The sequence below is a fragment of the Talpa occidentalis genome, unplaced genomic scaffold, assembly GCF_014898055.3.
Source record: "Talpa occidentalis isolate TD23 unplaced genomic scaffold, MPIMG_talOcc4v2.1 talOcc4.3, whole genome shotgun sequence".
NCBI lineage: Eukaryota > Metazoa > Chordata > Mammalia > Eulipotyphla > Talpidae > Talpa > Talpa occidentalis.
In genome coordinates, this window is record NW_023603184.1 from 120,141,977 (window position 1) to 120,162,645 (window position 20,669).

Here is a 20,669-nt window from a genome sequence, read left to right on the forward strand (position 1 = left end):
TGGGAGCTCTTATGCCAATATTTCTTTTCTTGTATCATTTCCACTTTAATTCCCACCTACTATACTTGCCAGCATGCAGTGTTGGAAAGTAGAGTCAGGCACTTAAAAGTCAAGTTGAAAGCTAGGGGAAAGATATGCAATGATTCTCATTAAGAGTTGATAGTCTTAAAAAATAAAGAGCTTTCCTCAAATTAATAATTCCCCCAAAATATACAAATACAAAGACAAGCAGTTCAAAATATCATTTCTAAAGATAAAAAAGTTCACTATTTTTAATAAAAATGATATTTTATCTAACAAATAGATTGCTTTTTCATTATAATGTTCAGTGTTAAAAGGAGTGAACACCAAATTTTATGTCCCAAGTGGTAATATAAACTTGTGGAACATTCCTGGAAGATAGTTTTGCAAGATATAGAAAAATGACTATCGCCTTTGACCCAGCAATTCCTCTTCCAGGAAAAAAATATTTGCTGGAGAATTATTTACAAACAATAAAAGACTACAACAATAAAATTCCATTACATGCCTATTAAAATAACAACAGTTCAGAACAATGACAATCTCACATGGCAACGAAGATACAGAGCAATCAGAACTCTCATTCATTGTTGGTGGGGATGTAAAATTTTATAGCCATTTTGGAACACAGTTTGGTAGTTTCTTACAAAGAAAACATACCCTCAATTATACAATCCAACAATCCTTGGCATTTATCCAAAGAAGATGAGAATTTATGTGCATACAAAAACACACACATGGCTGTTTATATCAACTTTATCCATAATTGCCAAAACTTGGAAGCGATGATGATGTCCTTCAGCAGGTGACTGAATAAATAAACCATGGTATAAGCAGACAATGGAATATTATTCAGTACTAAAAATAAATGAGCTATCAAGCCAAGGAAAGTCATGGGGGAAACTTAAGCACATATTACTACATGAAAGATCCCAATTTGAGAAGGTTATATATTGTGTGATTCCAACTATATGACATTCTGCAAAAGAAAAAACTATTGAGACAAAAAAAATCTGTGATTACCTGGGTGAGAGAGGAAAAAGGTGAATATGCAGTGACAAGATTTTTAGGGCAGTGAAAAGGAAAATACTCTGTATAATATTATAATGATGGATACATATCACTATACATTTGTTCAAATCCACTGAATATATCACACCAAGAGTGAATTTCTTAGGCAAACTCTGAACTTCGGGTGATTGTGAGGTAGGTGCCCATGCAGGTTCATCCTTGGTAAAAACGTGCTGCTCTGGTGAATGATGTTGATAATGAGGAAGTTTAGCATGTGTGGGACTATATGAGAAATCTCTACACTTTCTTCTCAATTTTATTGTAAACTAAAACTGCTCTTTTAAAAATCTTTTTAAAAATGAAAGACAAAGTAGAATGCAAATATCTATTAATAGGGATAAGAAGCTTCAGGACACATATAAGATTTTAAAAAGCCAATAAACTTTCCGGTGGCGGAGTCTGGAGAAGAAGCGCAGAAATGGCACCTCACAAGGGGAAGGAAAAGAAGGAAGAACAGGTGATCGGCCTCGGACCTCAGGTGGTTGAAGGAGAAAACGTATTTGGTGTCGGCCACATCTTTGCGTCCTTCAACGACACTTTCGTCCATGTCACTGATCTCTCTGGCAAGGAAACCATCTGCCGTGTAACTGGTGGGATGAAGGTGACGGCTGACCGAGATGAATCCTCGCCATATGCTACTATGTTGGCAGCCCAGGATGTGGCCCAGAGGTGCAAGGAACTGGGCATCACTGCCTTCCACATCAAACTCCGGGCTACAGGAGGAAATCAGACCAAGACTCCTGGACCTGGGGCACAGTCAGCTCTCAGAGCCCTTGCCTGCTCAGGAATGAAAATTGGGCGGATTGAGGATGTCACCCCCATCCCCTCTGATAGCACCCGCAGGAAGGGGGGTCGCCGTGGTCGCCGTCTGTGAACAGGACTCTTCAAATTATTTTCTGTTAAAATAAATTGCTTTCTTGTAAAAAAAAAAAAACAATAAAGTCACCTGATAAAAGAATATTCAATAACATGAGAAAATTTTACTAATTAATAAGTGAAAAAAATGCGTTTCAAACCAGTATAATTTTGGTCTATTTATGTAAAACATACATAGGGTAACAGAAAGGAGACCAGGAAAATATACTAAAATATTAACATCAGTTATAATTAGTAGAGAATTTTTGGTGATTTTTTTGCTTCATTTTATACTTTCCAAAATGAAGGTTTCTGTTTTGTATGCAGAAACTAGTAACAAAAAGTGGATAATAACATAATTATAAAATGAGTCTACTGTGTGCCAAGCACTATTCTAAGCATTTTACATATATTATCTCATTTTCCCATGACGTATGTAGTAATCCTGTGAAGTAGATACTATTATTATCCCAAGTTTACAGATGAAGAAATGTAATTTAAACACGACAAAATATATTCTTCATATAGTAATTTTCTTAAATCTGATTAAGCTATTTTCTAACATTTTCCAAACAGCAACCACTTAAAATTAAAAATAATCAAGGTAATACTTTAATATCTAAATCAGAGCCTCCCAAGTTTGTTGTGGGCTCAGATTCAGAGAGGCTATAATCAAATGCTGACAGCGAGAGCACTAATAAATCAGGGATTATCACCTCCAAATGAGGGGAAACCTCCAGGTAATATAAGCAGAATTCGGAATTTGGTTCTAGAGCCTTACATTGAACTGTGTAACCTTTCTAAATTGTAAAGAAAAATTTCCTGTCCAGGGAATTACATGAGCATACTTTTTGAAACCAAGCATCACATTTCATAGTCTGCCTCATGGAAAAGAATTCCACATACTGCCACCATTTGAACATGATTAATTCTTCAAAGCCCTTTTGCCACAAGTTAACGTCACTTGCTTTACACATACACTCTTTTTCCTGACTCTGACTCCATGTGGGCATACCCTGCATGTAAAATGAATATTTTCTGCTTTCTGGACAGGTTATCCCTGATGGTTTTGATCCAACTGATGAATCCGCCAGGGTGAAAGCATGGCACCTTTGAAGGCCAAGGTCTCTCATGGTGGCCACAGCAAAAGATACTTTCCTGGCAAAGGTTCACTGAAAATATACTTGATGGACAAAACTACCAGAAGCTATTTAAATCTCTATTCCATTTAGGGAAGACATGAAAAAAAAAAAAACTGATAGGGAATTATTTAATGTACCAAATGGACAAAGTAATGTGACTGACCATTCAAATGGTACCTGCTCTTCGCCAGGAATGCTATTTGACCCTTAATATATTATTATTTTTTTAAAGATTTATTTATTTATTTATACAAGCACTGGGCACAGTCAGAAGCGCGGGAGGGTGAGAGAATTCACCAGAGCCAGAGCGGGGAGCAGAACAGGCAAAAGGACCAAAGTACACTGCTGAGGGGAGCAGCGGGTGGCAGGAGAGGTCTTTATGAGGACCTCACAACAATCCTGGAGGGTATAAATAACTCTACATTTATAATTATAGAGCTCAAATATCAAAACTTAAATAACTTCTACTAGGTCAGAAAGCTAATAAGCAGGAGAGTTGGGATTCAAGCCCACATCCATCTAATTGTAAACCCAATGCTTTTTTCACTACATCTTTAGCTCATCACACTGCAGCCCCCAAAGGATCTCCGACCTGAGTAAGGCAGTCAGATGTGCCTCACCCTGACAGTGTCTTCAACAGCACATATGTTAGCTTATCAGAGTCACATACAAACTGTCCACCCCTCAGAAATATCTAGGGATGTGAAGGAGTTTCATATGACGGGAAGAGGCTCAAATACCTTTATAAGATCACCCCAGATATAAATAAAACATCTTAAAAGCTAAGAAAACCTGATTGATATCAAGCTGCCATCATTATTAAAGCTAGTGCTAGGCTAATGTGAGTTAATGGTGTCGAGAGTTCAGTTGATTACTACTCACAGATATATAGAGTAAATCCACGAGCCCAAAACTCCCAGGTCCTGGAACAAAAGGGTCCGTCCTACTGTGGATACACAGCCTCAGCAAAGTTAGGATGCAAACGACAGAAGCATCCTTTCTTCAGAGTTTTCCTTATACAATGATGCATGAGTGCAAAAATTTATTCACCTGGTATCACAATACAAATAATATGTAAAGCAGGAAGTGAGAGGAAAGAATTCAAGCACTCTAGCCTATGATTAGCAAAAGGACTTTAAAGGTCACTTAAACAACTAGTATTATTGATATTGGGAAATACCTCTTCAAATGTTCTCTGAAGAAGTGTGGGAAGATAAATACCTAACAACTATGATAAGATAAAAGTTTACAATAAATATTTGAAATGCTTCGGTCTAAAAGAATGTTTCTAAATTATGCTATTTATTATCTGCAAGTGCTTCCCAACATGAGCCTTTATCACCCAACCAGTTGCTATGCAGAGAAGAGTAGCTCACCATAACAAATCCCAGTGCTTCTCAAACCTAATTGGTATATAAACCATTAGGAGATAGTGTCCAAATGCAGATCCTGATTCAATAAGGTGGAACCCAGCCTCCTATTCTACATTTCTAACAAGCACCCAGGTGATAATACAGAGACCACCCTTTAGTAAAAAAAGTTTCAGTCACTACTTCTTAAGATCCTCATAATCGGGTCTCCCCGGTGGCGCGGCGGTTGAGCGCTGGGTTGCGAAGCTGTCCGCAGCGTCTGAGGCGCCGGTTCAATACCCGGCTGCTCCCAGCCACTGGAGGAGGGTCCCACATGGCGCGCAGACCTCTCCTGCCGCCCGCTGCTCCCCTCAGCAGTGTACCTCGGTCCTTCTGCCTGCTCTGCTCCCTGCTCTGGCTCTGGTGAATTCTCTCTTCTCTCACCCTCCCGCGCTTCTGACTGTACCCAGTGCTGGTATAAATAAATAAATAAATAAATAAATAAATAAATAAATAAATAAATAAATTAATGAATGAATAAATGAATCTTTAAAAAAAAAAAAAGATCCTCATAATCCTGTGCTCCTTACTCCTGTCCCAGAGATTGAAGCTTTGAGGAAGTTCTTTATTATGTGTTCCCTTTTTTCAGGTAATCTTTAAAAATCCATTTCATTTATTTTTTAAAGATTTATTTTATTTATTCATGCATACAAGAGCTGGGATGCAGGCCAGAAATGCGGGGGGTGAGAAGACTCGCCAGAGACAGAGTGGAGAACAGAACAGGCAGATTGACTGAAATACACTGCTGAGGGGAGCAGTGTGTGAGTCAGGAGAGGTCTGCTGCACATGTGGGTAGCTCTCTGGCCTGGATTGAACTCATGCTGCAGTGGCTGTGGATAGCTTCATAATGCTGAGACAATCCCTTGTGCCACCAGGAAGGCCCCCAAAAAATACATTTGATTAGTTTAGTGACAAGACCACTTTTGCAGAAATGAGTGACAGGCATTTCCAGAAAATTAGTTTCTTAACAGCTTTTCTCAAAACAGGGTCTACAGATATTTTCGTGGTGGGTCTTTAAGAACAATTTTCCATGCAAGCAGTCCATACAATGATTTCTTCATCAGTTTTACCTTACTCAGCAGCACAGCCAAAATCCAGTTACAGAAAAAGGATTGACAAAGGTCAAGAGGACTGGTAGTTACTAAAAATCACAGAATTTGGTTTCCTGCCCTGAAATAGGTTGCTGAATAAGTGGTTTGTGAAAACTTAGAGGCAATAAAAAAAGGTATTCACTATAAAACAGCATGGTTTTCATTAAGATTGAGTCACGCCACTTATTTCCTTTTTGACAGGCTTACAATTACGTGGTCAAAAGCATTTTGACAAAGACTGCATTCTGACAATGCATTGTCAGAATGCTTTAGACTGCATACCTGGATTTCAAGGTAGCTGAGTCTCTTAAAACAGTCTTGAGGCCAAGAAGAGAGAAATACAGCCCAAATAACAATGTGCTGATGAGATCCACAGGTGGTTAACCAGAATATCTAAATACAAGGATTGATGGATAACGTCAGCCTACTCAGCTCCTTCCTCTCCCCTCCAACCTTCCCACCCTCCAAGCAAATTAGAAACAACACTGCAAAAGATATGTATTGAAACTGAAATTCTTACACATACTTCAGGGTATATAGATGTAAAGTCACTTAACAAGTGACTTCACAAAAGAAGGATTCAATTTCAATACTTTACAGCACAATGGTAAGTCCCTTGTACTTAAATTTTAATGATATTTTCCCATTATGTGTTACTTATTTAAACTATTTCAATTGCAATATCAGTGGTTAATGCTTGAATGGAGGTTGGTAATAGAAAAAGGAGGTAAAAGGGATGGCAGAGAAGCAATAGAGGTTATTCCGATGAAAATTTGGGAAAGATAATGAAAAATAAGCATCAGTAAACACTATTTCCAAACTGTACAGGAGGCAGGTGGACAGAGCAGAGATACATGGGGAGAGAGTTATTTTCTATCTTAAGTACCCATGTTATTCTGTGTCTCTGGGAGTATAGAGGGTCCCAGGAGGTAGCACTCAGAGTAGTTTTATTCTGAAACATAAATCAGAAAAGGGGTCAGCTTTGAGAAATTCAGCAAATACTGTCCTCTTGAGATGCTTATAATCCTTAATAAATCAGTTATGCACATATTAATAAACTACAGGAATAAAGAACTTTCCATCAAACAAACTGGTGATAGAAGGATATTAGTTTAATTGTGTAAAGTGACTAGGATACTTTTATTTGATTATAAAATAAATATTATAACTTTATTTTAGTCACTTAAAAATATATATTCCTAAACTCGGGGAAGTACTCAAAGACTATAGGAATCATATGTAAAGAATAGACAGTTGGCTTGAAGGGACACCAGACTTAGCAAAACTGCTGCAATTAAAAATATAATGCTAAAAAAAATAAAAAAAAATATAATGCTAACAGTCAATTAAAACACATTTAATTTAAAAAATCCACAAATCCTTATTTATGGAGTGGGAAGGGAGTTGAGGAAAGTAATTCTTACAGAATGCCAGCTATTAAAAGGAAATGGGAATAAAAAAGAAAGAAAATGGAATGACAGGATATTTTCCCTCGACAATCTCTAGTGTGACTAATTCAGGCAAGAACTACCTACAAAATGCTAAAAAGCACTTGGGAGAAGATCATAAAGGAATAGGACATCACATGATCTCAAGCATCATCCCACAAATTACTTACAAATAAAAGAACAAATGTACATGTATACAGGAAAGCTAGGGTGGCTGCCACTTAACCAAATGATTCTACCCCACAATCACCAATAGCAGGATCATAAGCCCTCATGTGCCTCCAGGTGTGATGTAGTAACTGGTATCACCTCAGCTGGCTTCATGCTAAGAATGTTCAACCTGAATCTAGAGAAATAAACAGACAAATCCAGAATACAACTGGTCTAAACTCCTGCAAATAATCAATGTCATGAAACAAAACAAAAGGAAGAAACAAGAGAATCAAGCCAATGCATGAAACTTTGTTGGATTTTTTAATGACTATTTTTTTAATTGTGGGATAATTTCAACATAAAATGTACATGAGATATAGGATTGAATTATGGTTAATTTTCTTTGGTTCAAAAATAATGATAACAATAACAATGGAAGTGGTTGGAACACAACTTTATTCTTAGGAAATATGGAAGTATTTAGGACTGCAATGATATCTGCACCTTATTTTTTTTAAAGTTCATAAAATTGCATATACATATGTAGAGAGAGGATTAAATGTGACAGAATTTTATTAAATATGAGTGCTTTCTCAAATTTTTCAAAGTTAATATTTTTTCAAAATTAAAGATTGAGGGAAAAAAGAAAAAATTATTAAAAATTCATTAATTTTTCCCCCCCTCAGCCTTATTTTTTCCATCAAAGTTTATGATTTCAATATCAAGTCTTCTACTTAGATAAATTTCCTGTATAAAGTTATCCTTGGTGTTTGTTAGCAATTATAGTCATCTCTGAATTATGCATTCAATATTCGAAATCTATAAAAATTGTAATAAAAGTATATTTAAAGGTAAAATAAAGCATTAAAACTTTAATGATCAGGATAGTCTAATAGATAAATGATTAAAAGCTGAATGCTAATTTCTGTTTCTGTGTTTTCATTTGGGGGTGGGGGGTAAGTACTCTAAGTGTTTCTTCAGAGATATTAAGAAAAAACCTTTGGTAAAATCCAAAGCTGACTTTAGCTCTATGCTCCCCTCCCCAAGTTAACAACGAAGTCTGTCCTAGGTGGTTACAAAGCTGATGGCTACATAACTCCATCCCTGTCTTAATGCCTGTAAAGATCATCTAAAGTTTGCCCAAAAATATAAGCCAGCAGTGATTCCAAAGATCAAGAGTAAAGTGCCAAAAGCTTCAGATTAAATCAATAAAACTTAAACTAAACTGGAGAAATTTAATTTAAAATTGATGATGACAAAGTAGATAAAACACATGTTCTCTTCTGTCATTTTGCCAGAGATATAGCAAACCAAAGAATTCTTACGCAACACATTTTATAAATCCTAAATCAAAAATCAAAACAAAAAAAACTTAACATAGTCTTCATTTCTTTACTTCTAATGCCCTTCTCATCAAATAAATTAGAATATTAATACACAAATAAATTTAAAGCTCAACTTTAAACACATTTTCAATGGAAACAGACTAGCCTTAAGCAAATTAACATACAATTTCACAATTCACAATGTTAATGAAAATTTCTGAATAAACTACCTGGCCACATTTCATCTTTATTATTTAACCAAATTCTGGCTTCTTCTAAGAATTTCTTTTAAAAATATTAGCGAATGATCCTTAGCAATTGACAGGATAAAATTAATAAAGAAGGAAACCAAAACTCAAATAAAGTTACCTTTTTTATCTAAAAAAAAATTGGCTATGAAAGATTAACAATAACAATTATTTTATTTAATATTTCTTTCTAACTACTAATGGCAAATAGAGTGCACTCAAAGAGTCACGATACTATTAAACCAGGAAATTTTCCTACTTTCAAAATAAAGCACTATAAAGTATTAGTAAGTCTTCTTCTACATTTGCATACGTTTAAAAATATCAATAATAAAGAAATTTTTATCTTCTTTAAGTTAGCAAAAGGTTTTATAGTTTATTGCCCCCGGCCAAACATCCAGAAAACTTTTAAAATTACAGAGGTATTTTAGAATTCTCACTTCTGCAGCAAATCCATATGCTAAGAATATCTTGCCAAATAAATGAATTGCTTCTAGCGATGACCCATTTTAAGAGTAAATCTAACTAAAATTTTTGCAAGGGAAATTAAATTACTCTAATGGACTACTTACCTCAAAACCTACTTCTGTGTTATCTACATTAAAACCATTGTAAGAAATAGTATGTGATGTTCCATTAATAATACTTTAAATAAGCTAAAACAAAAAAGTCTAGATGTTATGTTTGCATCATGTCTGTAGTCTCTATATATTTAGTTGAGGGTCTTTTATTGCTGTAAATAGTTTTATTTTCCTGATGCAAAATAAACATTGTTTAAAAATTATTTAAGCAGTAAAAAAACAAAACGAGTTCTTGTCATTTGAAAATACCTTCATAGTTAAAAACTAACATTTACTGAGTGTATTTTCTAAGTCAGAAAATAATAATAATGTGTGTGTGTAATAATAATTGTGTGTGTGTGTGTGTGTAAACCTAACCATCGAGACACCCCTCTAAGGTAGATACTTTTACTATTGTTCTGGGTAAAGGATGTCCTGAGCAAACTTCATAAAGGCTTTGTGGACTCCACCCCCACGACACTGAGAACGACAAATCCCATGATCACCAAAGGATCTGAGGGCAGAGTTAAGTAACTAGGCTCTCAGTTTGAGTATTTAACTGGCAAAGTGACCCAGGGTGACCCAGCCTGCTAGGTTTTTCACCAGCTCAGCGGGTCATTGGGATTCCAGGTTCAGCTGAACGGGTAGGACGCATTTATGAACTTATCTCCCTCTTTTTCTCCCTGAGTTATTCATTTCCCTATTTCCCCTTCCCTTGTAAATAAGCCTTTTATCAACCTTTTCTGTATGTCTGCAGTTTAGCATTAATAAGTCCCCTTTAAGCACGCAGGTGAGGACCCACAGTCTGCAAAACCCATTTTATATCTGGGTTTGCCCTGTAACAGCTTCACCGTTTTAGAGGTGAGGAAACTAAGGTTCAGAAAAGTTAAAGAACTGTGGCAGATTGCTACAAAAATTTTGTTGCCCAAAATCTAATTTCTCATTTCCTAAAAGAGTTTTAGCTGGGCATATGGCCATCCCACAAAAGGATATATCAACAAGCCCCCAGTTCAGTCTTGGTGTCGTCCTAGACTCAGTTTTCACCCATAGAAGGTAAGAAGAGGTGATACAGGAAACTTCCCTGTCCTGTGCTTCTCTCCCTTTTCATAGTTTGGAACATAATCATGGAACTGAGGCAGTTTTGAGCATGTAGATGCCAACAGTATCCTCAGGGAAAATAGAGCAGCAACATAGAAGAAATGAGCATTGCTCCAAGAACCTCTCCATCCTGGACTATGGGCCTATCACTTAAGAGTAATAAAGAAATAAGTTATATCTTTCTTTTTTTTAAGTTTAGTTTAAAAAAAAAAAGATTTATTTATGCAATTTTATGGCAATATCTTTCTCATTACCCCTAGCACCTAGTTGCTAAGCCTGTGACTCTACTTCTGTTACAATTTTGTGATTATTTGGGTATAAGTTAAGTTGGTGTAATGTATTACTTCCCTAAAACAATAAAGATATAAACTTATTTCGGGCCTTCCTGGTGGCGCAAGGGGTTAAGACACAACCTATGAAGCTGTCCACAGCCACTGCGGCATAAGTTCAATCCCTGGCCAGGGAGATACCCACATTGGCGCAGCAGACCTCTCCTGACTCACCCGCTGCTCCCTTCAGCAGTGTATTTCAGTCAGTCTGCCTGTTCTGTTCCCCACTCGGTCTCTGGTGAATCCTCTCACGCCATGTCCCTCTGGCCTGTACACCAGTTCTTGTATACATAAATAAAAAAAATCTTTAAAAATAATCAGTAATATGATGCCTAATAACTGTTTCTAGATTAATTTCATCTCTTCTTCAATATGAATTAAATATAAAGCACTAACAAAATCTCACATACTGAAAATTGAGAAATGGAATATTTTATATGTTGAAAGCTGTGAGGAAAACAAATTTTTAATCCTGTATAGCACAGTTATCCTGAAATTTTTTCATGTTAACATAACACATATCTAAAAATAAAACAATTAACAAAATACATCATTTCAAACATATTTCCTTTACTAATGTTTCATTGTTTTAATCAGAGGTTTTGCATATTTTGCTTCAATTGCCCTTTCTCATTATTTTTTCAATTCCAAATTTAGTGATTTGATTTTTGATTTGAGTTTCATTCAAGGTCAATTTATATATATGTGTTTCTTTAAAAAACTGGGAAGTCATTATAATCCTCAAATGCATCTAAATAAAAAGTTTTACAATATGGTAGGTATTTTTCTATTCCCATTATATGAAACTTTAGTTCCTAAAAGCATCTCAAACAGTGCTGCCAACTTAAAAATTCACAGTACCTAGTTTCACCCACTCCCATCTACTGCAAAACGGAGACTAGAAATATGAATAAAAATAAGTGTAAGAAACAAAGAGCCTAAAAAAGCACTCGCCTAGAAAAAAATGGAGAAATAAAAATTTTGTCTCAAATGTGACCTTCTCTTTGATAAACACCAAAACTTATCCAAGAAATGCCTTCTGTCTACTTTCTCTACAAGATATTTTTTATCCTTATGGTGTATTCGGCACTTGTATATTTTTCATTTGGGAAATTTGTCATATTATTTATCTTCCTGCCATGATGGAAGAATTTTGCATTACAAATAAGATTAGATCCTAATATCAGCCCCATCACTAAGTGACCCTATATCCCAATGACCAAGTCCCCAGTTGTGCCTATTGTGTCAATGTAATTATCACTCCTAAAGGGGTCTCAGGCCGTAAGGGAGATGATAGTGGACACACCGTATTTACATACCGTATTTCTTCTTTTGTCATATGAGAACAACATCTGTATTATAATTTGTGATTATCATAATAGGAGATCACATAAATGAAAGCACATGGAAGTCTCATATAAATCTAAGTTACCATTAATAAGAACTCAAGAAAGAACTAAATGCATTTCAAGCAGAAGGAGCTGGCATTGTGACCCTTTAGCTTGCTATGCATGGTTGCAAAAGACTTATTAAATATTATTGCAAACATGGAAAATCATTTAACTTTGTAAACACGTGTTTCCTTAACTGTAAAATAAAATGGATACACTAGATGGTGCTTACCATCGTTTGCAACACTGGAAATATCATAATACTTCTACTTAATTTCCTTCATTATCATAAATATATCATTTATATAGTATCCATCAAACTGGCTGCCCTCTGAATTCATAAATTTCTCCACCCCAATTACAATAATAGTACAGCTTGGAAATTTATTCAATTGGGCAGCACAATTGTAGGATAAGTGGTTTTCAGGCTTTTCTGCCCTCCTGCCATTAGGATGTCCCTGCCTGGTGGGGTACCTGCATTTTGCTACACTGTTATAAGTTGTGTTGTTTACTTCTGTGGGCCATGACTGCAGTATTGAGATACTAGCTAAAAGAAGCAGAGGCAAAAGAGAGGCAGAAGAGAGAAAGGGAAAAAGGGAAAAAGAACGCCAGAGAAGCCCAGAGTGAAGACTTGCCAGAAACTTGTGGCCTCCTGCTCCCCACCCGCCCCCTCCATGTACCTGGTGCTGCACTACATGTAAAAGCTCAATAAAAGCCTGAGAAAGCCACCAAGGGCTACAGGACTCTCCTTTACCCTGTCTGCTTGGATCATAGATATCCTGCTCTGTGGCCTTCCTGCCCCTACAATAATGTTTTATTTACATTTGTAAATTATTGCCCATTTTTAAAAATAAGATTGTACATAAAAATTTGAATTACTGATTTTTCTTAAACAATTAGTATACCTAGCATTTTTGGTGCAATAATCTGACTAAAACTGGTAGCAACTATTCCATTAGGAAGTATAAGTAAGATTCAGTGTGCTAGAAGCCTCACCTAGTTAGCTTCATGGTGCAGGTATTTGAATTTGCTCCCCAGATGTACAAAGAATGTATGGCCAGGCATATCTACTTCAGTGACTAAGCTGTTATTTTCCTGCCTATTTTTCAGTAAAACTTAAGAGTATGAAATGCTGTGTTGTCTGCTTATTTAAAAAAACTACAATAATTCTTGTGCCTACATTATTTGCTTTATTTATGCATGTAAAAAATAATGAAACATAGAAATGTAAGGTTTCACCCAAGAATCATAAGACACCTTCACTGAATTTTGTCATTTATTCATTTCCTAAATACGGAAATGACTTCAAGTCATTTACCAGCTTAAAAGCTAGAGAACGAGCGAGTTAGAAAATTTAGTTGTGCCTAATAAAGAATATATTATAAAGCAAAATCTGAATTCATTAAATTTTACTAATCTATTTTTAGAAACTCTGAAGTTGGATGTTTCTGCAAATGCTTGCACACAAAACACAAAGAAAACAATCTTACTCTCAAAAGAACTGAAAGTAGTCTCAGATATTTATATACTATGTTCACAGTAACATTATTCACATTGTGAAAAGATGAACACCAAGTGTCTACTGACAGTAAACGGATAAACAAAATGTGATGTATACATACAACAGAATAATACTCAGTCTTAAAAAGGAAGGAAATTCTATCACATGACAACTTGGATGAACCTCAAAGACATTATGCTAAATGAAATAAGCCAATCACAAAAAGACTGTATATTCTACTTATATGATATACCTAGAGTGATAAAATTCACAGACACAAAAATTGAAAGGAAAAATAGGTAATTAAACAAATTGTTGGAGATATCAATACTCTACCTTGCATAAAGGATAGAACAATTAGAAAATCGACATGGATTGTTACTGCACCAAAAACACCAGGATGAAAAAACTAACATTTAGTTTCTTATACTCCTAGATGTATACATAAGAGAACTGAAAACATATATGCACACAAAAACTTTTACACAAATGCTCATAGCAGAATTATTCATAATAGCCAAAATGTAAGAATATCTTAGATGTCCATTAACAGATTAACAGATAAACAAAACATGGTAAAGCCATACAATACAATTATACGTGGCCGTAAAAAAAAAAGTGAAATGCTGGTACATGCTAGAGCATGAACGAAACTTGAAAGCACTATCCTAAGTGAAAGATGCTAGTCATTAAAAATGACATGTAATTCACTTACACGGAATGTCTAGAATAGGCAACTCTATAGAAACAGCAGAGTCATGGTTTCAAGGTCCAAAAGCATGGGACCGGGAAGTGATAGATACTGTTGATGGTTATTAGGTTTCTTTTAGAGGTGCTAAAAGGCTCTGGAATTACATAGTAGAATAATAGAATTATATAGTGCCCAATTTTGTGACTGTACTAAAACGCAATTCATACTTTAAAATGATGAATTTCATGATACGTGAATTATTTCTCAGTAAAACTGCTTACTTTAAGTGAATCAGTAAAGTAAGTGAATAACTACAAAATGACTACCAAGATAATAAATTATATTTTATTTTGTAATAGTATAGGTTAACAAACATTCACTGATCCAAATTGTGCGGGTGCAAAAATAAATAATAAACAGTCCCAACTCTTGAAGAATCTAGTTTTTAACAATCAATAATAAACCTCTGGAAAGACTTTTGATTACTTCCTCTAATTTTCACTCTCAAAATATATAAAATGCTAATTTTACCATGATAAACTTTAATTGAAACCCCAATTCCTACAAATTTTCAATTATTAGCAGACAGTTTAATTCAACAACCATATGCTAAAGATAAGTGAGCTCAAATTCCAGCTCCTGTCACACTCCTCTCCCAGCACAAGAAGGTCCAAGGTGTGGTGCACCAGTTGATCCTTGACTTCCTTATTGTCATGTATGATATGAGCCTGGAGATGCCAAATAATTTTTGTGTCTCCATTTCCTCACCCTCAACCCTCCCATACTTGCTTCTTTTCAGATTTCACAGGACCTAAACTTTGTTCCTTTAAGCACCTAACTTTCCTTCAAACACCATTAGTTACTGAGGTTCTTCAGATATATAAGTAAGGACATCAAAGCAAATGTTGCTCCCCTCTTTTAGGTCTTTTTATTTTATTTTATTTAGTAAAGATTGAAAATGATCCTTACTGGGACTAAACACCTCTACCAGTGTTTGGTGCCTTGCACTGAAAAGACCACATATAATAACATCACCTCTGTTGTCCAGAATAGGGGCCAGACAACAGAGGCAGGCAGCACATGAATTCTGTTTCTAAAAATATGAGTTGTTCTAAAAATATGTTAATCAACATATTGCATTCAAGAGATGCTTTACAATTTCAGCGTAAAAAACTGAAGATTTGGCCATGCTGGGTGAGCTAAGTGGTGACATCTCCTTTCCTTTGGTTAAAAAAAAAAAACCCTTCACCATGATCCTCGCCACTCCACAAGGTCTCCATGCACATGGATAGCACATCCAGCTGGTCTTCCTGGCTCTGGGGCATGAGAGTTTGAGATTAATCTAAAACCAGAAAGTAAGAAGTTGTTTGCAGTCATAAAGGGAAGACCTCTTCCCTTACCTCTGGTTTTAGGTTGCATGGCTATCTTCCTCTACCTTTGCCAAGCTCTCCTAGTTTCTGTTTCCAACAGCTGCTTCAACTTCCTACAATCACCACCTTGTCTAATACGTAAGCATCATCCACTTACCAGATTACTCCAGGGCTCTCCTACAGAGCCATCGTCTAACCTGGCAAGCTCCTACAAGAAAAGTGTAATTCCAGACCACAGGGCAGAAAGTACCGACAATCTCATCTATAAACTGATAAGATCTTCAGCTCCAGCTTCTCCTTGAAGACAAGTACTCCTGCTAAATTTCTGAATTCTTGTAAGTTAAAACAATACATTTCAAACATTAGCATGCATACAACACACGGAGGTTTTGTTAAAATGGAGATTCTGGTTCAGTAGGTCTGGCATGGGGCCTGAGTTCTGCATTTCTAAGAAGCTTCCAGGTAATGCTGATGCTGCCGATCTGTAGGCTCTGTGTTGAATAGCGAGGAGTTAGAAGACTTATAAAGGAAGGTAGTTTCTGAGATGAGAATTATTGAATGAATTAGACCTCCAAGACTTGACTTTCTGCCATTTTAAAACTACAAAACATTTAGCATCTGTGCCAACTTAATATCTGATTTATATAAATAACAGCCTTTTATAATGGTCCATGAGAAAGAAGCAGATGGTTCCCTCAGCCATTAGGCATTGATACTGAATAGTCTCTTCATGATCTGTCCTGGACATTATACAAAGGTACTAGCCAGGCTTCCACATACTCAGAGTGCTTAAAATCCAGTTGGCAAAAAGATTAATAGGAAACAAAATCACTAGTGTACCACTTAAAGTATCATATGGTTAAGATATTGATTGTTATTAAATAGTGATTCCCAAGGGTGCGGCATACCAGCAGCTGGCGGGAAAATGTCAAACTAAATGCACTTTCCTCTATGCTCTCCCAGATTAGGATATCATCTCTCCCTCCCCATTCTTACTGCCAATCACTGACAAAGGAAGCTGCATTTTCTTTTAGGAATTCCATCATCTTGAGAAGAGTAAACCAGGGGCAGGGGAGTGAACGATGAAAAACACCATTTTAAAATTGTATACAGGGGCAACGTATGGGGCCTGAAAGAGTAGGTGGAACTGGTGAGCATTCCGGGTAGGAAGCACTATCTTTGGCAAAAGTACTGAAATGGAGATGACTCTGAGGTACTCATTGGATGTAAAGTACTGCCCAGTGAAGAGTGCTGCACTCACCACCAGCTCATTCCGAATGGAGGAAGACCTTAAAGAGCTTCTGTCAAGAAAATTCCAGAGAAATTTCTTCAAAGGAAGGTTGAACTAGTTTGCTTCTTAGGTCCTCTCCAATTTTCCCTAAACTATAGGAACAAAATTTCAGTTTTCTTCTAACATGTAATTCTAACCTGAAGCACTTGCTTTACCTGCTACTGACCATGGGAAGTGAATACAGAGAATGTGGATGCGCAAAAGTCCCAATAAATTTAAGGGAAAGATAGCCCAAATCATTGCATCAGGTCAACTCCACCACTCTCACAGGTCTTCTCGGAGACTGCTCTCACAGGTCTTCTTTTCAACTCTGTTATCATCTTTGTGAGTCTTCTCAGAACCCTGTCCAATTTGTCCTTGTTCCTCTCATATAGGCAAATGATAAATTGCACTTGAAGTCTTCCCTAACCACTCTGTCTAAAGGAAATCTGCAATACTCCATTCTCTAGCAAAGTCCCCCTCTACAACACATTTCCCATACATCCCATTTTTTGTATTTTTTTCTTATAAAACACTTCAAAAGTACATTCAGAATTTCATATAATGCACCATTCCCCACCAACAAGATTTAACATGTGTAATCTTTTTGCCACATTTGCTTTGCAATTACAAACACATTTGTTTATTTATATCTTTGTTGGCTGCTTCCTACTAGATTCCCTGTTTTATCTGGATAAGGCCATGTCTAAATATTAACCTCTTTTATACCTCTCACTTAGCATACAGTCTGGCACATATAAGGCTCTCTCTCAATGTCTGTTCAATGAATAATCATGAATGATTAAATAATGCCATTACAATAGATGTTAGAGAAAAGACAATGATTTCAACTTTTTATTAGAGTTCCCAAAAGATGGGAAACAGATCTTAACTGAAGAATGAGGGTTCAAATTGAAATGTGCACTATAACTGGATGTTGTACATTAAAGTGGGTTAGCTGAGGAAGGAACAGAACTTCCCTCTCCTAGAGGCTCTTAGCCCTCTTGCCTTGGACACCACATGTTTCCACCTAAAGACAGAGATACAGGAGGTGAGCTCTCAACATCTCTTCTAGCTTACAGATGCCAACTCAATGACTTACATAAGGAAAGAACAAAGAAACAGAGGGAGGAAGGAAGAGAAGAAGTGAGGGAAAAGGAGGGAGGGAAAATGGAGGGAGATCTATGCAAAGAGAATCCAAGACCACTAGAAAAGCACTTGTTCTTTCTAAGGTAGGTCAAGCAACATGCAGCATATCCTGGATATCTCTGAGTTTCAAATCTATTTGTCTGAAATAAAGCCAAGCCTAGGGCAAAAAGCTAAGAAAGGTCATTTCCAATCGTAGGTCTTAACAGCGTCCTTCTTCTGCCTGTACCTCCTGCCACCCCATATCTTAGCACAAAATCCTAAAGCCTGGCTTCCTCCCGCCACGGTCCCCAGCATGCTTTCAAATACCAAATATACAACGGCATCCTGTCCCCATCAAAATGACCAGACTACGTTCTATCTCTTTGTGCTCTTAATCTTCCAATCAGTCCTGGAGACCTGATTATTTAAAGATTGTCCATTCCAGAAAATATTACCTCCTTAGTCCTTTATGATCAATGTGGACCGATTATCTCTAGTTAAAAAAAAAAAATCTCAGTCTTAAAATTGTTTTATTTGTCACCAATTCTTCCTTTCCCCCCCAGTCCTTGACATAGTTCACTGTGGGCAGAGTATAAAACCAAGGTATGCGCTTGGTATGAGAGAAATCGTTTCTAATCAATGTCATGAAGAAACATTTTTATTGCTCCACAGACATCTTACGCCTCAGACAAGGTGTTATTTGGGCATCTTTCCCCTACCAGGCAGCGCAGGTCTGCGTGGAGAAGCAGGCTTGTACTCACTGCCTGTCACTTTGCACAGCACACCCACGTGCTGCAGGGCTACAATTTGGCTATATCCAGTTTTCACTTTCTTTTCAAATTTCCTCAAATCAGAAGACATTACATCTCTGAGAAGCAGTAGTTTGTGAATTGGCTTCTAGGTACAACTCCTTTGCTTCACGAAGCCATCACCTTTTTATCTGTACATAAAAGAGCGCCCTGGCAGTCCTGCCCCCTGAGCAACTTTGCAACCCCATAAATAACTGTTAACCAAAAAAAAAAAAACCCCTCCCCTTACAGCAATAGCTTTCAGTGATAAATGCACACAGTATCACCAAGCACTTCTCCCTGAACAATTGCCAAAAGCTGATTCATTCTCTGCATGACCTCAATGGTTTCACCCAAGCATAAAGTGAAATATCTACTAGCATGTTCTTGACAACAATCACTCTTCCACACTCTACTCCACCAATATTATGCAACAGTCAACTATGTCATTTGACAAATAAATTTTGTCAATGACTTCTGGTTTCTCTATAGAATAATGTTTAACTTCAACTTTCCAGCTGAGTTTCCAAGTGTCTCGTCAATAATATGACTCAGACTTATTTTTGTACAAGGATCCTTTAGTGATGCTACTGAAGTTTTAATCGCTTACCTACCTGTAGCAATATAGTACATTAATTTTGTAATGGGAGCATTATTGTGTGCTTGCCCTGGAAAACTTCAATAGTATAACAGAGAAGCCACTGTGCTTTGTTTGAAAATGACACCAAAACATCAATGGCTTCGTGCCACTATTGGACAAAGTTTCATAACAGGCCATGACTGAGGATTAGGAGCGAATAAAAGGCAAGCCCAATAAATAAACAATCTTCCATTTGCATTTTTCAATTCCAGCTACTGTTTTGAAATCATCACACTCATGGATTCCCTTGTTTTTACACATACAGATTGACATTTTATATTTGCATTTGGATTCAGTTCACTAAGTATATTTATGACATTCTGAACTGTAAAGTTTACATTACTATATTCATCATTTTTTCAAAACTTCAATGAACCACTTTTGAGTCAATGATCTGTTTTTGTGAAATGGGAATATAATTTATAACAAGCAACAATCAAATAATCCACTATTTTAACAAATAAACAATAAGCAAATGACATAAAAGGTATATTAACCAAGATGAAGTGCATCATTCATAAAATGTAAGCTATATTGACCAGTACATTCTTCCCAGGACAAACACAATTTTAAATATTTAATGAGAAAATGAAATTTCTGCTAACATCATAATCACTCTCATATCTCAAGGTTCCACAGGCTCTGCCACTCCTACACCATCTTTCTGATCTCATTTCCAACTCCTCCGTAGTCACCCCACCCTATCATGTTGATCTTTCTCATATTGAACACATCCACATTCTCACTGTCAGGCTTTTGTAATCGCCTGGCTGTCCCTCTGCCTGGAACACTCCACATCTGCAGGACTAATTTCTCTCACCTCCTTCTAAATGTTAAGGTTTCTTTCTCCATGAAAGCTACTCAACCACATACATCCTGTTTTCCTTCTCTTTCTCCCAAAGTACTTGCCTCCTCCTAACAAGCTATAGAACTTACCTCTTTATTTGGTTTATTATTTGTCTCCCACTCCTCCCTATCCCCAACAGAATGAAAATTTCACAAGGGCAGGGATCTTTGTTTTTTCCATTGGTCAACTCCTGTTACCTAAGTCAGAGACTGACTCATGCATGTATTCAATAAACAATACTTTAATGAATTAATGAATTTTTTTCATTGTTTTTTCATCCTAACCATCAAATC

At 36.4% G+C, this 20,669-nt stretch overlaps 2 protein-coding genes across 3 annotated transcripts in view; one reads left to right on the forward strand and one right to left on the reverse strand.

Moving 5' to 3' along the window:
• The window catches only part of HECW2 (HECT, C2 and WW domain containing E3 ubiquitin protein ligase 2), a 355,083-nt gene that overhangs the window by 318,931 nt on the left and 15,483 nt on the right, over positions 1–20,669 (reverse strand). The window lies entirely within an intron of this gene.
• On the forward strand, positions 1,500–1,996 carry LOC119256057 (40S ribosomal protein S14-like). Its single transcript, XM_037523746.2, has one exon. It carries the CDS (start codon positions 1,511–1,513, stop codon positions 1,964–1,966), a length of 456 nt encoding a protein of 151 aa, XP_037379643.1. The 5' UTR covers positions 1,500–1,510; the 3' UTR covers positions 1,967–1,996.